Source organism: Diabrotica virgifera, chromosome 2 (genome assembly GCF_917563875.1).
Source record: "Diabrotica virgifera virgifera chromosome 2, PGI_DIABVI_V3a".
NCBI classification, from domain to species: Eukaryota; Metazoa; Arthropoda; class Insecta; order Coleoptera; family Chrysomelidae; genus Diabrotica; species Diabrotica virgifera.
Window position 1 is genome coordinate 8,970,433 of NC_065444.1, and position 18,620 is coordinate 8,989,052.

General features: G+C 36.0%; 1 protein-coding gene across 1 annotated transcript in view; it reads right to left on the reverse strand.

The window, feature by feature from the left end:
* Window positions 1-18,620, reverse strand: part of LOC114328633 (cell adhesion molecule Dscam2) — a 384,871-nt gene that overhangs the window by 26,040 nt on the left and 340,211 nt on the right. The window contains exons 19-24 of the mRNA XM_050644410.1: window positions 18,093-18,513; window positions 14,484-14,669; window positions 13,081-13,374; window positions 12,733-12,867; window positions 7,739-8,067; window positions 5,086-5,158 (exon numbers count right to left, since the gene is read on the reverse strand). Coding sequence (XP_050500367.1) covers window positions 5,086-5,158; window positions 7,739-8,067; window positions 12,733-12,867; window positions 13,081-13,374; window positions 14,484-14,669; window positions 18,093-18,513 — 1,438 coding nt within the window. The remainder of the gene's footprint in view (window positions 1-5,085; window positions 5,159-7,738; window positions 8,068-12,732; window positions 12,868-13,080; window positions 13,375-14,483; window positions 14,670-18,092; window positions 18,514-18,620) is intronic.

Sequence of the window (18,620 nt, forward strand, 5' to 3'; positions counted from 1 at the left end):
CTGCTTATCGCGTGTACCGCGAGTTATTTGCCGAGGAGCAAAACGAAAAAACAACAGTAGATGTCTTTGTTTGTCGTTGTAGGGCGGTTCTGGCACAACTAGACCCAGGCAGCCTTACAGAAAAGATCCAGTTGGATATGGTGTACGGACTATTAAACAAGGGGATTCGAGAGAAGATTTCGAGGGATTCCGTTTCCACTTTTACCGCGCTGCTTACGGCGGCACGAAAGGTCGAAGATGTGTTTGAGAAACCTTGTTCTGACGATAACAAAACTCCAAACAATCGACAAACTTACGAAAAACGTCCGCGATGTGGATTTTGTCGCGTTCCGGGTCATTCTAAGGACGAGTGTCGAAAGTTACGTGATAAACAATCTAAAGACACACCGACAATTCCGAAAGAAACCGCGAGTTCTTCGCGTACGATTAGTGCTACCGTCGGAGCATCCACTTCGAACTCGTCGCGAAATAGTGTAAACAACCCGTTATCATGTTACGGATGCGGGAAACCGGGTTTTATCAGAGCCAACTGCCCAGTTTGTAGTCATACAGTAACATCTTCGCTAGATTTCTCTTCCTTAGACACGTTTATTTCACCTCAACCCAGACCTGTTCTACGTATTAATATATTAGGTCATGAGGGCCAAGGGTTAATAGATACAGGTGCTAAACAAAGTATAGCTGGTACAACGTTGTACAACCTTTTAGAAAACAAAGGACAAAGTTTTAAGCCCGAGCAAATTTCTGTAAAATTCGCTGATGGTGTTGGGAGAACAGAACTAGTGTTGACAACTTTAGTCGATGTACACATAAGAGGTAAAACGGTGCCTACAAAGTTTATAATTTTTCCTGATGCACCTAATAAAACTCTGCTAGGTATCGATTTTTTGATAAATGCACAAATCGCTCTAGATTTTCACAATAAAGAATGGTATTTTGCAAATGACAGCACACGACAGCAGTTGCTTTTTGAAGATACAGGTACAGAATGTATTGAAATTCATTTTTGTGAAAACTTGAGACCAGATGAAGGAACGATGCTAGCGGATTATGAACGCAATCGACTGGATGAATTTTTAGAAGGTAGGAAGGATACTTTCAGAATGGGGGGAGAGCCTACAGCCTACGCTGAGCATCGCATTAACACAGGAAATAATGCACCCATCGCACTGCCACCATATCGGATGTCACCTGCAAAGAGAGAGGTATTGAAAACCGAGCTAGATAAACTCCTGGAGGAGGGCATCATCGAAGAATGCGAAAGTGCGTGGGCCGCGCCGGTAGTATTAGTACCGAAAAAGGATGGCGGTACGAGACTTTGCGTTGACTATCAACGTTTAAACGCCGTAACTACTAGTGACTCGTATCCGTTACCGCGTATGGACGATTTACTACACGCCGCGAAACGAACATTTTACATGTCTACGATAGACTTACGATCGGGGTATCATCAAGTCAACGTCGCGGAAGCGGACCGTGATAAGACTGCGTTTGTGTCACCGTTCGGGACTTTCCGATACTTACGGATGCCTTTTGGTCTCAAGGGAGCCCCAATGACTTTTCAAAGACTCATGGACCGTTTTCGTCGTGGTCTTAGTAACGTAGTAGTTTTAGGTTATTTAGACGATCTCATCGTACTATCCAGCTCTTTTGATGAACATTTAAACGATCTAAAGTTAGTGTTCGATAGACTAGACCAATTTAACCTTCGGGCAAATCGGAAAAAGTGCGTGTTTGCTCGCGAAAAAGTAAAATACTTGGGACATTTGATCACTCAGCAAGGAATTTCGGTCGATCCGGATAAAACCGCTGCTATATCGGAACGGTTACCGCCGAGAAACGTTAAGGAAGTGCAATCTTTCCTTCAGACGGCTAGTTGGTTCCGCCGGTTTATAAATAATTTTGCGGACATATCCAGACCCTTGAGTGACTTAACCAGGAAAAATAAGCCATGGAAGTGGACGGAACTGGAACAGAACTCATTCGAAACACTTAAGAAGTTACTGATTACCGCTCCAATTTTACGGCAAGCAGATGAAAACCAACCGTATATCATTCGTACTGATGCCAGTGGTTACGCGTTAGGAGCAGTGTTGCTACAAGGAGATATCGATGACGAGCATCCCGTGGAATACGCTAGCAGACTTCTTACCGCTGCCGAGCGCAACTATTCTACTTCGGAAAGAGAAGCTTTAGCTGTTGTATGGGCCTTAGAAAAGTTCAGAGGTTATATTGAAGGTACGAAGATAACGCTGCAGACTGATCACCAACCCTTAAGGTGGCTGCTAAGCCTGAAAGCTCCCACAGGAAGGTTGGCAAGATGGTCACTATTGGTCCAAGGTTATAACTTAACCATCGATTATCTGCCAGGTAAACGTAACATGGTAGCCGATACACTTTCCAGACCGCCATGTGAACACAATGATGTACTGTCTTGCGAGATATGTGAAGTGCAAATTGACTTGCCTCATCGATCGGAATATGAGACCAGGGTGGAACAATTGAAAGACCCAGATGTCGCCAAAATAATTCAATCATTCGAAGACCCAAATTCGAATGAATATGTAAAATGGACAGATCGTGGATACTTGCTTACACAAGGAGTACTCTACCGTTATTCATCGGAAGAAGACGAAGAAGAGGCTCAGTTAGTAGTACCCACACACGAGCGTGAAGCCATTATGAGAGAATATCATGATGCACCGACGGCTGGTCATTATGGTATCGAACGTACGTTGAGAAGAATTGCTCAAAAATTCTTTTTTCCAGGCATGCGTCGTTTTATTGCTGAATACATTGATAAATGCCAAGATTGTCAAAGATATAAGGCCTCTAATCAGAAACCAGGTGGACTATTACAAACCCCTGTGTATGCGCAACGCTTCGAGACACTTGCCATCGACTTATTTGGACCGTTACCTGAAGGATCGAAAGGTGAACGTTGGATTCTCATAGTTGAAGACTCCTGTACTAAGTGGGTGGAGTTATTTGCCTTAACTCAAGCAACTGCACAAGAATGCGCTATGAAGCTTATTGACGAGGTATTCTTACGATTTGGCCTACCGAGAAGGATTATCAGTGATAATGGTGTGCAATTCGTGTCTGACGTGATGCAACAAGTTTGCTATGTGTTGCAAATCAAAGAGACCTTTACTCCACTCTATCACCCTTCTGCTAATATGGTAGAGCGCAAGAATAGAGATTTGAAGCCGAGACTTGCTATGCTTGTAGGAACGGAGCATAACATTTGGCCTGAGAAGTTGCCAATGGTTAGATTTGCCATGAACTCAGTATGGAGCGAGTCTACAGGACAAACCGCTGCTTACTTAACTTTTGGACGTGAGCTGCGAACTCTAGACCAAGTTAATCGAGATATTCGCCAAGTTGTAGAAACTGAGAATTTTATACCTCAAATATCTCCATACTTAAAACGCATGACTGAAACATGGCATGAATCGAAGATTAAGCATGACAACGCCCAAGATAGGCAAAAGAAATATGCTGATCGACGCCTGAAGGAACCCAGTCCATTCAAAGAGGGAGATTTAGTGTGGGCCAATACAACTGCTCCTAGTAATAGGTCGAAAGGACAGACGGCTAAATTCTACCCGAAGAGAGATGGACCCTATAGGATCAAGCGAGTGGTATCGCCTGTAAGTTATGAGCTTTGTGGAGTGGACACCCCTACTGCCCTCGGTGTGTTCCACGTATCGGCGCTTACACCTGCGAAGCTCAATGACTCTGAAGTTCCAACCCCTGTAGTGCCAAAACGAAGACGAGGACGTCCCAGGAAGAAAACTACATCTTCTGCTGGCCTCTCCTCTAACGATATCGATGCCAGGGGGGGAGACTGTAACAAAACGATCTCTTCTACGCCGTCTATGTAGGGAACGCGTCGGTAAGACGCGTACCATAGGATAAGACTTTCCGGGAACCAACGGTTTTTAGGTAGCACAATGCATCGATGGAAACGGATGTATTTACCTGAGAAAGATACAAAAGACCTTTCTCAGTTTGCTGTTTTTATTTTAGTTAGTTAGCATTGAGATCTTGTAACGTATAGACGAAAATACACCTTTTGTTCGATTATCGTGATTTTCTTATAATCAACCCTACAACCTGAGATCATTACCCTAAGTAATCTTCACAATATTCATTAATGTTTAATTATACACGTTTTTGTTATATTCAATGTTTGTTGTATTTGTAACTTAAAAAAATATTGTTCTGTATAATTATGCATTTGACGAAAAAACCTAACCTTTAAAATGCCGTATCTCGGTTTGTATTGATCTTAAAGATATTATTGGAAAATAATTTGGTTTGTGTTACTAAAAGATACAATTTTGACATCTACAATTTTTTTGATTAAATGCATATTTTTCGAGGTATTTTCAAAGAACCCTCTCAAAAAGTCGATTTTTTCGTCGAAAAACAGTTATTTTCAAGCGCGAATAACTCGAAAAATTACATGGTTACAACACTTTTTCCATCGAATTGCATGGTTAAAATGTAATAAAAAATTCCCACCCCACAGATGGGGTGGCAACCACCCCCAAGGTTTTAGCGTATGATAGCGGCATGATATAGAAAATGATCCTTGGACTATTCCCTACCTTCTGTGAAAATTTCAAGTAAATCCATGCTGGATGAAAAAATTGCGAGCCAAAATGCTTCATTTCCTCAATCGACTATTGGGGCCGACCGACCAGCTCTGTCCCGTCATACAGCTGACCGACTATAATAACTTTTATTTATATTTAATTTAGAATGTGTGTACTGGATTTAACTACCTTCGTAGGAAAGCATCTTTGATACCCTCTCAGTAACCCCTGTTCTACGTTTCGCTTGACCGAGCGCAGTATGTTTTTCTACACACTCACAGTAATCAACTGTGAAAAATCTAGCTTTAGTAAATTCAAAGAGATCTATCAGTGCTGCCTCTCCGTCTAACAAATCTCAAACAGGCTTTATAAGGTTCTTTGGATGAAGGTTGCAAAATATTCTGTTATATAACATAATATCGCACAATAGGTATATAGTTAACAATACAAATGGACAAATGTACAAATTATGGATTGTTACCTTGACTTTCAGAATGAGGGTCTCTCAGTCTTCCTCCTTTTCTTCTAACTTTGGAATACTCAGGTTCTTTACTCTGCAACAAAACAAACTACTTTAGAAACTACGTCGATGACGTCTTTAATCTTAAGTGTTGTCTGTGTTAGTTGAAATTTAATTTAAGCTTGTATGCTGGTTGATTATAAAAAACTGCTTAAGATAAATTACGAAAAGAAGGATAAAATAATTTTAAGAATATGCTTAACGTAAATAAAGCAGAATGAACAAAAATATAATAACATTCCGACTCAAAATTAAGTAAACATGAAGCATTAGGCGTGGTACTTTTAAATTAAATTAATAAAAAGTTACTACATATTTGTAGCAGTTACAAAATGGGCGGAAGTTTTTTTGCAATGTAATAGCAGCGAATATACAATGTTTAACTATTTAAATGGGAAGTCAGCCACAATTAAATTGAAAACAAATTTTTTTTAACGTTTCGACGCCCAAATCGGGCGTCGTTGTCAAAATACAAAATACTGCTAAATTAAACAAAAATGTTGTTGCTAAGTAAAAAATTCTTCTAATAATTTATTTAATCTGACTCATTTATATTGGCAATTCAGACATATATTATACATTTTAAAGTAGAAGACTTTAAAATGATATTGCCAATATTTATGAGTTGCGTTCCTGGGACGACTTTACTGAAAGATAGTTCATTCGATTACATGAACTCAACCCCAACCCCAACTACATGCAACGATGACAGTAAAATTCTCGCGTTAGAGATTCCATAGTAAATCACGAGGGAAAACCAGGAAAAAACCTCGTGATACTATACCGACATCGTAAGTATTTGGTCTGACATTTAATTTACTCTCAAAAAATAATACCAAATTCTGACTTTAATATGTTAAAATTATAAATAATATTAATAATAGATATACAATAAGTAATACTAAAATATAAAATATGTTCTAATTCACTGTACATATGTTATTGACTTACTAATCGTGGTATTTTCTTTCTGTTGACTTCCCCTTTCAGTATGGGTAACCACATCCTACTGCATTCTACCGAGGAATTTGCGACACAATTGGTTTCATTTAGCATAATTAGAGCCGCTTCTTTGATTTTACTCTTTTTACTATCTGATTCTTTCAGGACTATACTTGAATCTCTCCACTGAACTCTATGTTCATTATCCCATGCGTGTTGACATATTTGAGATCTATAAAATTCTCTATTTTTAATATAAGACTGATGTTCACTTATTCTAACGTTTAATGGTCTTGATGTTTCACCTAAATAAAATTGTTCGCATTCACAAGGTATTTTATAAATGCAATTCTTTGTTCTTTCTTGTTCATTGTTAAGTTTAGTTTTAGATAGAATAGATCTCAATGTGTTTGTTGTTTTGAATGTTGTTGAAATGTTGAATTTATTTCCTATTGTTTTAAGTTTCTCGGATAGTCCTTTTATATTATGGTATTGATATTTTCCTCGTATTATTTCTTGTGAATGTTGTAGGATTCCGTTCTAAGTTATTCTGTTCCATTCGATCCAATCTTGACAATTCCTTATTTATAAACGATAAAGGATACTCATTTTTTAATAAGACATATGTTAACAATTGTCTTTCTTCTAAAAATGTATTTTCATTAGAACAAGTAATTTTGGCTCTATCATATAAGGATTTAATGATTCCCTTTTTAACGTTGATGTTGTGATTTGATTTGTAATTGAAATATCTGCTGGTGTGTGTTGGTTTTCTATACACTAGAGTCTCATATCCAGTATCCTTCTTTGAGACTAAAACATCGAGGAAAGGCAGGGTGTTGTTGTATTCCTTTTCCATTGTAAATTTTATTTACAATGGTTTCTTTTTGATCGTCTATAATATTCAGGAATGTATCCAACAATTCTGATCTATGAGGTCATATTGAAAACACATCATCTACATATCTCCACCATACTGTGGGTTTTAAATTTTGTTTAGAAATGATATTAGTTTCGAAATCCTCCATAAATATATTAGCCAATAATGGAGATAAAGAAGAGCCCATAGCTAGACCAAAACTTTGTTTATAGAATTCATTATTTAGTTGAAAATAGGTATTATTAGTACATAATGTCAATAACTCCATTATAGTGTATTACCTAAGTTTTATATGGAATGCCTCAATTATCTTGCAAACGGCTTGCGCGATTTTTACAGGTTGTAGTGACCAGGAGTCTTGTGATGAGGCCGAGATTATGGTGACATTTACATTGTTGTCAGATGCTCTGTTTTTCTGGAAATCTAATGAACTTTCTTATTTCATGAAATAAAAAAAAAATCATTTTATTTTACCTTTTAAGATAAAGTTAATTTCATGTTTTATTTGTCCCTTCTAAGACTCCTTTTTTACTTTGCAATTAAGATAAGAAGAACTCCACCTGAGTGACTGAGCTAGACGAAGTCTTAAACAATTAGCTTTCATAGTCAGTTGGAGTTTTATTGCTACATATTAACCCCCAACTTTCTGTGGTAGAATTTGATGTACCGCAACTCTAAAATTAGACAGTTCCCATTTGTAACTGCGCAAAAATGCAGCAAGCGATAATATCCAGTAATAGAAAACGAACTTTCAGGTAAAAAAGCACACCCCTAACGCGAAACGAAACTTACATGTCCTAACTTAAAATTATCAATAGGTGGTGGTTTAACGTCATGATAAACAAAAGAGCCGCGTACCGAGTGGTACGGCCCACTATAAACGTTTCCACTGTACGAACTCTCGCTGTAGGTATTCTTGGAGAGTTGGAAGGTAGCGTAAGGGCAGATGTCTTCGATGTAGTCTGCCGATTCTGCTTTGTAGGCGTCTTCGGCAGCTAAAGCTTGTTGACCTCGGCCCACACGTACCGCTAGGTACTGCTGGTCTCTGTTTTGTTTGTTCTGGATTTGCGCCATCGAAGGGGATTCACCGATGGAACGGTTTTGCTCGTCTCGCCTTAACTCTAAAAACAGACTTAAATTAGAATATGTTGAAAATTTGAAATAAATATAACATAAACGATAGCTGAATAATCGCTAAACGAAGTTAATATTGACAATGGATTTAGGCAAGGTAATGCCTTATCAACACCACTTTTTAATCTAACTTTAGAAGCTGTTGTTAGAAGATTGGATATGAATGGATGTATTAATAGAAGATATATGCAAATATGCGCATATGCGGATGATGTTGCCATAATAAACCGCAACAAAAGGGTGTTAAGCGAAAAAGCTATATAGCTGAAACGGGAAGCTGCTATGTTTAGTCTATATATAAATGAAAGTAAAAGAAAATATATGGAGTGCACAATGAATCAGCATGAGAATCTGAAGGTAGACAACCATACCTACGAATATGTCTGCAATTTTCCCTATACAGGGTGAGGCAGATAAAGGGCCTATTAGAAATATCTCGAGAACTGAAGGTAAGAGAATCATGAAAATTGGAATACAGGGGTTTTGAGGTATGAACTATTTTATGAAAATATTTTGGTCTCTTTGCTACTTCCGGTTATACCGGAAGTTGATTAAAACTTCGTTTTTTTAAATGGGACACCCTGTATAATTTTACATTTTTGGATTCTGCTCGATGTCTTCTTTCTTAAAATATGGGTTTTGTAATATTATACAGGGTAGTTTAAAAGATAATTACGGTTTTTTATAAATTTTGTAGCAAACTTCACACCTTGTAGAATTATACTGATTTGATATAAAAAGCTCCATTTATGTTCAAGTGATTTTTAATATAGTCTATTATTATTAAAAATTAATAGAATAGCGAAATGTTTAATTTTAGTATACAGGGTTGGTCGAAACTCGGAATAAGTATTTTCTGAGTTTTCCTAAATGGAACACCCTGTATTTTTGTATTGTAATAAAATGATATTTTATAGTACTTTTTTATTTCTTAAGCATTCCCAATACCTAACTGCTTTAATTTGTAAGTTATTCGTAGTTCTTTAAGCCAAACATTAATTGCAACAAAAATTACGTAAAATTATATTGGGTTTGCCGTGAAAATATTCAATAATAGATAATTTTTCGAAAATAAACACATATTTATTAATTTCGACTGACCCTTAATTTATTAATACTAGTTGATATATCAAAATACCTACGTAGTTAAGATTGTTGGTGTGTTTAATATTAATAAAAACATACAATATTCTATCTAGTTGGCTATGACTTTAACAGTAAATATACTTTAACATTTGCTTTGCTTAAACATTCTACTATTTTTGAAGTTCCAGTTGCTTTGCTACCATTGCTAATATGAATTTTTCTAATGAGGAACTGTTTCAGATGTTTTTTTGTTCTAGGAGAGTATAACAAATAAAAATGTGCTACTAGCAATAAGAATTTATCATCACCAACTCCCATGATAGATTACAACCAAAAATTCAACGAAATGGACATTTAGATTACGAGAAATCTGATCGAACAAAAACGATTGTAAATGATTACAATGAATTAAATGTTAGTGTCACTGAGAATCTGCATATTAGTATGAACGTTCTCATAATCTAAGTGTCTAGTACGTCGAAACTATTCTAGTAATCTTTGAAAAGTTTCTCTTCTTGGTTGTCGTCTATCAGGGAGTTGCAGATGATAAATTCTTATTGCTAGTAGTACATTTTTGTTATACTCTCCTAGAACAAAAACTTTACTAATCAGTTCCCCATTACAAAAATTTATATTAGTAATGATAACAAAGCAACTGGAACTATAAAAATAATATAATGTCTAATGTTTAAGCAAGTTTAGCGTCCAAGCCATAGGTAAAATATGGTTTGTTTTTATTAATATGTTATGCACCAACAATCTTAACAACGTAGGCATTTTGGTATCTCATCCAATATTAATAAATTAAGGATCATTCTAGATTAATATGTATTTATTTTCAAAAAATTATTTATTATTGAATATTTTCACGGCAAACCTAATAAAATTTCACGTAATTTTTGTTGCAATTAATGTTTGGCTTAAAGAACTACGAATAACTTACAAATTAAAGCAGTTAGGTATAGGGAATGCTTAAGAAATAAAAAAGTACTATAAAATATCATTTCATTACTTCTTCTTCTTCTTCTTCTTTTATATAGGCAGTACTGCCCGTTTTTCGTCAACGGTGCCTTTCATTCTGCTATTAAGTTGTCATTCCATCTTTTCCTTGGGCGTCCTATACTTCTCCTGCCTAACGGTGACTTGTCCCTGGCTATTCTTACTATCCTTGATTCAGACATCCTGCTTATGTGCTCATTCCACTCTTCTTTTCTGTTCTTTACCCAGGTATTTATATTGTCTACTCCACATATGCGTCTGATTTCCTCACTTCTTACCCTATCCTGTAGTCCTTTTCCATCAATCCTTCTTAAGATCTTCTTCATTTCGTTGGTTTCCAGATGTCTTCGTGTTTTGCTTGTATCTGGTCTTGTTTCGGCCGTGTAAGTCATAACTGGCCTAATAACTGACTTATATATTCGGGCCTTTGTTTCCAATCTTAGGTGTTTGTTTTTCCAAATTGTGTCGTTTAGGCATCCGGCGGTTCTACTGGCTTTAATTATTTGGTCTTTTACCTCTTCTTCGATATTGTTGTCGGCTGATAGATTAATTCCCAGATATTTGAAAGTCATTACTTGTTGTATAATTTGATTGTCTAACTCCAATTTGCATCTTATTGGTTCTTTGGCAATTACTAAGCTTTTTGTTTTGTGTTTTGTTTGTCATTTCATTACAATACTAAAATACAGGGTGCTCCATTTAAGAAAACTCAGAAAATACTCATTCCGAGTTTCGACCAACCCTGTATACTAAAATTAAACATTTCGCTACATTATCAATTTTTAATAATAATAGACCATATTAAAAATCACTTGAACATAAATTGAGTTTTTGATATCGAATCAGTACAATTCTACAGGGTGTGAAGTTTGCTACAAAATTTATAAAAAACCGTAATTATCTTTTAAACTACCCTGTATAATATTACAAAACATATTTTAAGAAAGAAGACATCGAGCAGAATCCAAAAATGTAAAAATATACAGGGTATCCCATTTAAAAAAACGAAGTTACAATCAACTTCCGGTATAACCGGAAGTAGCAAAGAGACCAAAATATTTTCATTGAATAGTTCATACCTCAAAACCCCTGAATTCCAATTTTCATGATTCTCTTACCTTTAGTTCTCGAGATATTTCTAATAGGCCCTTTATCTGCCTCACCCTGTATACTTAGGCTCTTTAATAAATGACAACAACCACACCAGTCAAGAGATCCCACCAACATGGATTCTTAGCGGTAATAAGTGCTTTTATGCATACAAAGACTTAATGAAAAGTAAGTTACTGAATCGTGACGTGAGTCTAAGCTTATAGAATCTACAAAACAGTAGTAAGACCACTGGTCACATATGGATGTGAAACGTGGACCCTCTCAACCACTGATGAAAATCAACTGAGAATATTTAAGCGCAAAATATTAAGGAAGATATTTGGATCAACACATTGCAGCAATGGAGAATTAAAATGAACCACCAGCTGGATGAACTAATGCAGAGCGCAGATATTGTTAGATTTGTAAAGTCACAGAGACTAAACTGGCTTGGTCACTTAGAAAGAATGCCAGCTAATCGAGCTGTGAAAGTAATCCAGAGATGGGAGCCCCAAGGAAATAGAACAATAGGAAGGCCCCGTAAAAGATGGATAGACGACGTAGAGGAAGATCTTAAAACCATGAACATCAGGCAGGGGCGAAGGAAAGTATCGACAGGGCAGAATGGAATAACATTGTTAAACAGGCCAAGACTAACAAAGGTTGTACCGTTATTAGAAGAAGAAGAAGAAACGATCGCTGAACTCGCTGAAAGCGAGAAAAACCTGCAGAAGCGCACACAATTTGTGATACTATGGAACAGTTTTGTTTAACAATAAAAATAAAGATAACAAACACCATTATTATCAGTAAGAGAGGTAAAGTCATAACAAGGATCCAGATAAAAAATGAAGCTATTGAACTGGTGGACAAAATTAAATACTTAGGAGTTTGGATTACTGAAGATTTGAATCCGAAATCAGAATTTGGATCAAGAATAGAGCAAACAAGAGTAGCCTTTTTAAAGATGGAGGAATTTCTGAGTAATTAAAGACTCAATCTGCAAATCCGATATCGGATGGTAACATGTTATATCCACTCTATTTTCTTTGGACAAAGCTTGGACAGTTAATGTTGACTTGATGAGAAAGCTGGAAGCTTTCAAAATGGGACTTTTTAGGAGAATTTTGAAAATACCATGCACCGATCATATAACGAACGAAATGCTATTTTACAGAACGAAAAGAGACAGATAACTATTGACCACTATTAAAAGAAGAAAGACATGATCTTTGGGCCACATACTCAGAAATGATAACTACGAGTTGTTGCAGCTGATTATGAAGGGTAAAATCGAAGGAGATAGGGATCCTGGTAGACGACAAATACCCTAGCTGAAAAATATTCGCGACTGGACCGGTTTAAATACACAGAGGCTTCTAAGAAAAAAGAAGATAGATACGAATTTTCAATGGTTATAAATATAAACGATTTTATTCGCCATATTAAAAAAATAAGGGTGAGAATACACTTACTTCGTCTCCAAAACAAAGTTGCAATCAGTGCTACTAATACAGTCACTGAAAGCATTATTGGCACCAAGACTTTTGCGTTGGCGTAGAATGGTTGATCCCCAGAATGAGAAACTGGTGGTGTTAGCTCAGGTACAACTAAAAAATTTATCTGCAGGTTAGTATATATTAGAAGGCTCATAGCATCACACAAATTAATACAAGGAGTACTACTAAAGCCTTTAGATGTGGCCATTAACAGTTTAAGTTTATAACTAGGCCATACAACCAGGATGACAAAAATCTCTGTTTAATAACAGACCATGCTATTAAAATTTTGATCTTGCTTCAAAAAATAAAAAAGTTTCTTACCACCCAAGGGTGTTAAAGTAGTAAAATTGTACACAGCTTCTCTATCTCCAGCATTATTGTGGGCTGTAATTTTAAGCTGGTACTCTGTAGCTGGTAGCAGATCGATAATGCTGTATATCCGCTCTGTAGGTTTGACGTGATTTGACGAAGTCGTCCAGGAACTGTATCTCGAGGACCTGTACTCTATTATAAAATATAAAATTCCACAGCCCCCGTCTCCCCACGAGTCAAGCCACACTGTTACTACCGTAGAGTTCATCGTGAGCATTTGCGACTGCTTGGGTTGAATTGGTACTAAAACATAATGGAAATAATGTTAGTATAATAGAAAATACACAACACAAATAATGCGAAAAGAATGAAACTAAGCTACATTGGTTAAGGGCTTTGGGGAAATAGTTGGAAAGTGGTAGGGCACCCTTTTGTCCTGGAGTTGAGAAATCGTTTCCGAAGGTGGACGAACACCACTACATTAAAGATCCATATATGTAGATATTCCTAGTACAATCATTATCGCGTTAGACACCAACAACGGCGTTACTGATCATAGCTCTCGGAAGCCAAGACCGGACAGAGGAGGAAAAGACAAAGCCTCTCAGGTCGTTAATTAAAAAATTCCTTGTCAGAAGAACGGAAATAAGAGAATAAGGCTATCCAATACTATGCACAATATTATCCAAGAAATGAAAAGGTTGAATATTGATGTATGGGTATCACTGAAGCTAGGTGGCTTAACTAAGGTTATTCCTCAACAGATGAAGCTACAATATCCGGCAGCAAGGACAATCAACAAAGACACGGTGTGGCAGTAATACTTCATAAAATATCTACAACATTGTCTTTAAGACATTTTCTACTAGAACCATGTAAAGAAATACTAGAAACACTTACGCAAGCAGAAAAGAGGAATGGATCAATGACGAGACTCTCAATATGATGGAACAACGAAGACAATCCATTTAGAACAAAGATAACAATAAATACAGCGAGATGAACCAGAAGATTAGAAATATGATAAAGCAAGCAAAAGAAAAATACTTTAAAGAAAAATGCAAAAAATATACGATATCTATTTAATCTACACAAAGAAAGTAAAATAAATGGAACTAGGAACAAAATCTCACTGGTCCTCTTCACACTACTTGCTACATAATCTACGAAACTGGGTGCGTTCGGACGACCACAGCGGCTGGACAGCTGAGCCAGCAGTAGCTGTCAGACGTCACCGCTGGAAGTCAGCCGCTGAGAGATTTACTAAGCTTTCCCTATCACGGCTTGATACAACCACTCGCTATGGTCGTCCGAACGCACCCAATAGTTCAACGTAGCTACCACAGGACTTTTAAGAGCGACAGTAACTAACATGGCGATTCTTACAATCGCTTAATACATACAATACATACCTGTGCCTTTGGTTTGAGCTGGTACAATATCGCATGGTAGGCCCGTGCCGATTCTATTAAAAGCAGTGATATATAAAAGGTACTTAGTACCGCACCATAAATTCCTTAACATATGTTCATCAGTTCTAGCAGAAATCTGCAACTCTTCCCAGTCTCCATGGTTTCTCTTGTAATTTATTACATACCCTAAAACAGTATACACTATAAACTGGTGGTCAAAAGAAATGCAATACCTATAAAGACAATTTTTTTTAAATATGTATTTTTGGAAGTGTACATTATAATATTCTTGATAACACTATAAAAAAATTGGTAACGTCCTTTTTGCCAAAAAATTATTAATGGCTCATGGCAAGGCTCCTCTTTTATTTTCTATACACTCAGATACTGTATTGATCGAATTTAGTGGTCTAGGTGTATTATATTGCGGAACACTCATCCAGATGCTTTTTACGGCATGCCACAGGTCTTCTAAGTTTTCTGGAGGATGTGGCAATCAATTAGGTTTCTGGCCATATCCCAGACATGTTCGATGGGTGACAAATCAGCTGATGGCCACTCCAAAGTCTCTATACCAGATTCTTGTAAGAACTTCATGTATGTAGTTATGTAAGTGTTTGTAGGTAAGTATGTAAAACCGGTTGCGGTACTTCACCAATATATCGTCGAGCTATCAAAGAGCCGTTGTTAATAAGAACTAGAGGTGATCTGCTTTCCAAACATATAGCACCCTGTTTAATCTCAAATATTCATCGTTCATAATATCCGATATTCAACAGTATATATTTATCACCCCGTATATCACATAAACCAATTTGTTATTGCATAATTATATGTGCGGCCTGCTAATTTAGTTCACTAATTGCAAATCGGAAACAATAATTAAGGCAAATGCATATTTAATTTGATGATCGAATATATTTCTTTGTTCTCAATATTTTGCAAATATACACAGCGCGTGGCCTGACACCAATACTAGTGCACCGCTGAGAAAGAGTATACATTCAGATTCATTCACCATGTGCCTTTAAATGCATTCCTTCGATTAACTTGAACGAGTCAACATGTAGCATCATTATAAGTAGTCTCAGTTTAAATTTCATACAAAGCGTATCAGTAAAGCATCGTCTCCCGGGGAAACCTAGTGTCAGTTTGCATAAATAAATTATCTACTTGGATTTGGTGTTTCACTAAAAGGCGATAGATCACCAGCTGAGCCCGAAGATTATACACACTCCATACTATAATGCTTGGATGCCTTGCTGTATGACGTTCAACAGCCAATACTGTATTTCGTCTCTCAAAAACGTCTTACCCTTATGTGCCAAACAGAACCTCCCAAACATAACCTAGATTTATAACTGAAGCAGACAAAGTTCCATGATTATCTCCCAAATCATGAGTACTCCCAAATCATGATTTACAATTAGTCCATTCTTTCACGGTTTTTGCTTTAAATTTTAAAGAACCGCTTGGATTGACATGAAATTTGGCATACGTATAGCTTACATGTCAAAGAAAAAAAGTGATATTGTGCCGATGTGTGCTTTTGCCCTGGGGGTGACTTTCACACCCTCTTGGGGGTGAAAAAATATATGTCCAAAATAAGTCCGGAAATGGGTAAAATGACTAATTTTAAGTAACTTTTGTTCTATAGAGCTTTTTCGCCAAGTCAACACTTTTCGAGTTATTTGCGAGTGAATATGTTCATTTTTCAACAAAATAACCACATTTTTAGACGGTTTTTCGCAAATAACTCAAAAAGTAAGTATTTTGTCGAAAAAAATGTTCTTAGCAAAAATATAGCCCATAAAAAAGTAAAAAAAATGCTGTACGCGTTAGGTCTTTGGATCTCGTAGAACCAGAGTTATAGCCAATGAAAAATAGATTTATATTCACCAAATTTCAAATAGAATATTTCGACGTGAAATATCCAAAAAATTAAGCACTTTTTGGAAAAAGCCCATTTTAACTTTTTTAAAGTGTTTAAAAAAAGTTATTTCTGTTTTTACAAAAAGGTTCTAGCATTAAATTTAAGCAAGTTACGCTCAAAATAAAGTTGGCCCCTTTTGTTTTTGCAAAAAAAAATCGGGAAGACCACCCCCTAATTATCAACATAAAATTAATCGTTACCGCTCCAAAATTATTTTATTTACGTTGTGTGTATATGATCTGTAAGTTTCATCGATTCAAAGTGCTTATTTTTGAAAATATTTGGTTTCAAAGTAAAATTTTTAAACATTTAAATTTTGAAAAATATGCTTTTTTTCAAAATAACTTAAAAATTGTTAGAGATACCAAAAATCTCGAAAAACAAAAAAAGATTTGATTTTCTGAATATCATGTATTTTTTTGTTTTTCTGTTAGACAAAAATTGATTAAGATTTGGTGTTTCTAAATTTGCATACATTCGTGATCAGTAACTCGTTCAACCCCTTTTAACTACAGCCCTTTCAATAATAAGGACGTTGAACCGATTAAACTTACAGATCATATATAAACAATATATACACGAGTCAAGAAACTTGTGAAGTCGTAACGATTAAGTTCATTTAAGATACTAATTAGGGGGTGATTTTCTCGATTTTTTTACCAAAACCAAAAGGGACTAACTTTATTTTGAGCGTAACTTGTTTAATTTTGATGCTAGAAATTTTTTTTATAAAACAAAAATGAAGCTTTTTCTGAACGCTTTAGATAAGTTGTAATGAGTTTTCTCCGAAATGTGCTTCATTTTTGGTTATTTCACGGTAAAGTATTCCATTTGGAATTTGACCAATATGAACCTATTTTTATTAGCTATAACTCTGCTTCTACTAGGTGTAGAGACGTGATATATACACCATTTTTTTAAATTTTTTACAGGCTATATTTTTGCTAAGAATGTTTTTTCGACAAAATACTTACTATTTGAGTTATTTGCGAAAAACCATCTAAAAGCATGGTTATTTCGTTGAAAAAATGAACATATTCACTGCCAAATAACTCGAAAAGTATTGACTTAGTGAAAAAACTCTATAGAACAAAAGTTACTTAAAATTAGCCAGTTTATCCATTTGCTGACTTTCTTTGGACGAATATTTTTCACCCCCAAGAGGGGGTGAAAACCACCCCCAGGGCAAAAGCACATATCGGCACAATATCACTTTTTTCTTTGACTTGTTAGCTATGTGTATGCCAAATTTCATGTCAATCGAAGCAGTTCTTTAAAATTTAGAGGTTTTGCAATATTTTACCGTTAAAGAACGGACTAAATGTACATACATTGTAAATCCCAAATAATGATTTGGAAAGTTTATACATTGTAAATCATGATTTGGGAGTGCTCCTAGTAACATTCAACGTATCTTGGTTTGTTTATTTCTAGTTCATCTTTATTGTGAATTTTGTGTAGGTTAAATACACAGAAATAAACTTTCTAATCTTTTTTGTTTTCGCAAAAAAAAACTTCAGTTAAAGAAAAGATAGCGAGGTAAAAAAGATAAAAACTTTATCACATATATATTTAGATGACTTACATACAGTGTTGCATTTTTTGGTCATCAGCACATATTACATCGTTTACTAGAAAAAAAAAAAATATATTGATTGTTGAAGCAGTACAATTACCTAAAATTGGTGATCCTCCGTTTCCCTGATCACTCCATCTCAACAGCAAACTATCTGTAAAAGACTCAACAACGGTCAACACCGGCGCCTCCGGAGGAACCAACACTTTTAAACTGTACACTATTTCATCGTGTCCATACTGATTTTCTACACTACAAGAATAATTCGCTTGATCTACATTCTGAATGTCTTTTATCACTAAAGTTGCGTTTGCAAAAATAGATCTGCGGCCTCCAACTTCTAGAGGAAGGTCGTTCAGTCTCCAATTGACGCTCGGAAGGGGGATACCCACACGACGGCAGTGCAAGTAAATATCTTGCTTCCAAGCGCTTATTACTTCTCGGCCAAAAGAGGCTATTCGGGCAGGTACTGTTTTGGAGGGGGTGACGGTCACGACTCGAGTGCTTTCACCGTCTCCAATCTGAAAAATTTCAAATTTAGAATACTTTACTATGCCTCTTGCAGGTACAAAAGAGACTTTTACACCTGTCTGAAAGAGACTGTAAAAGATAACTTTCATGTAAAAGT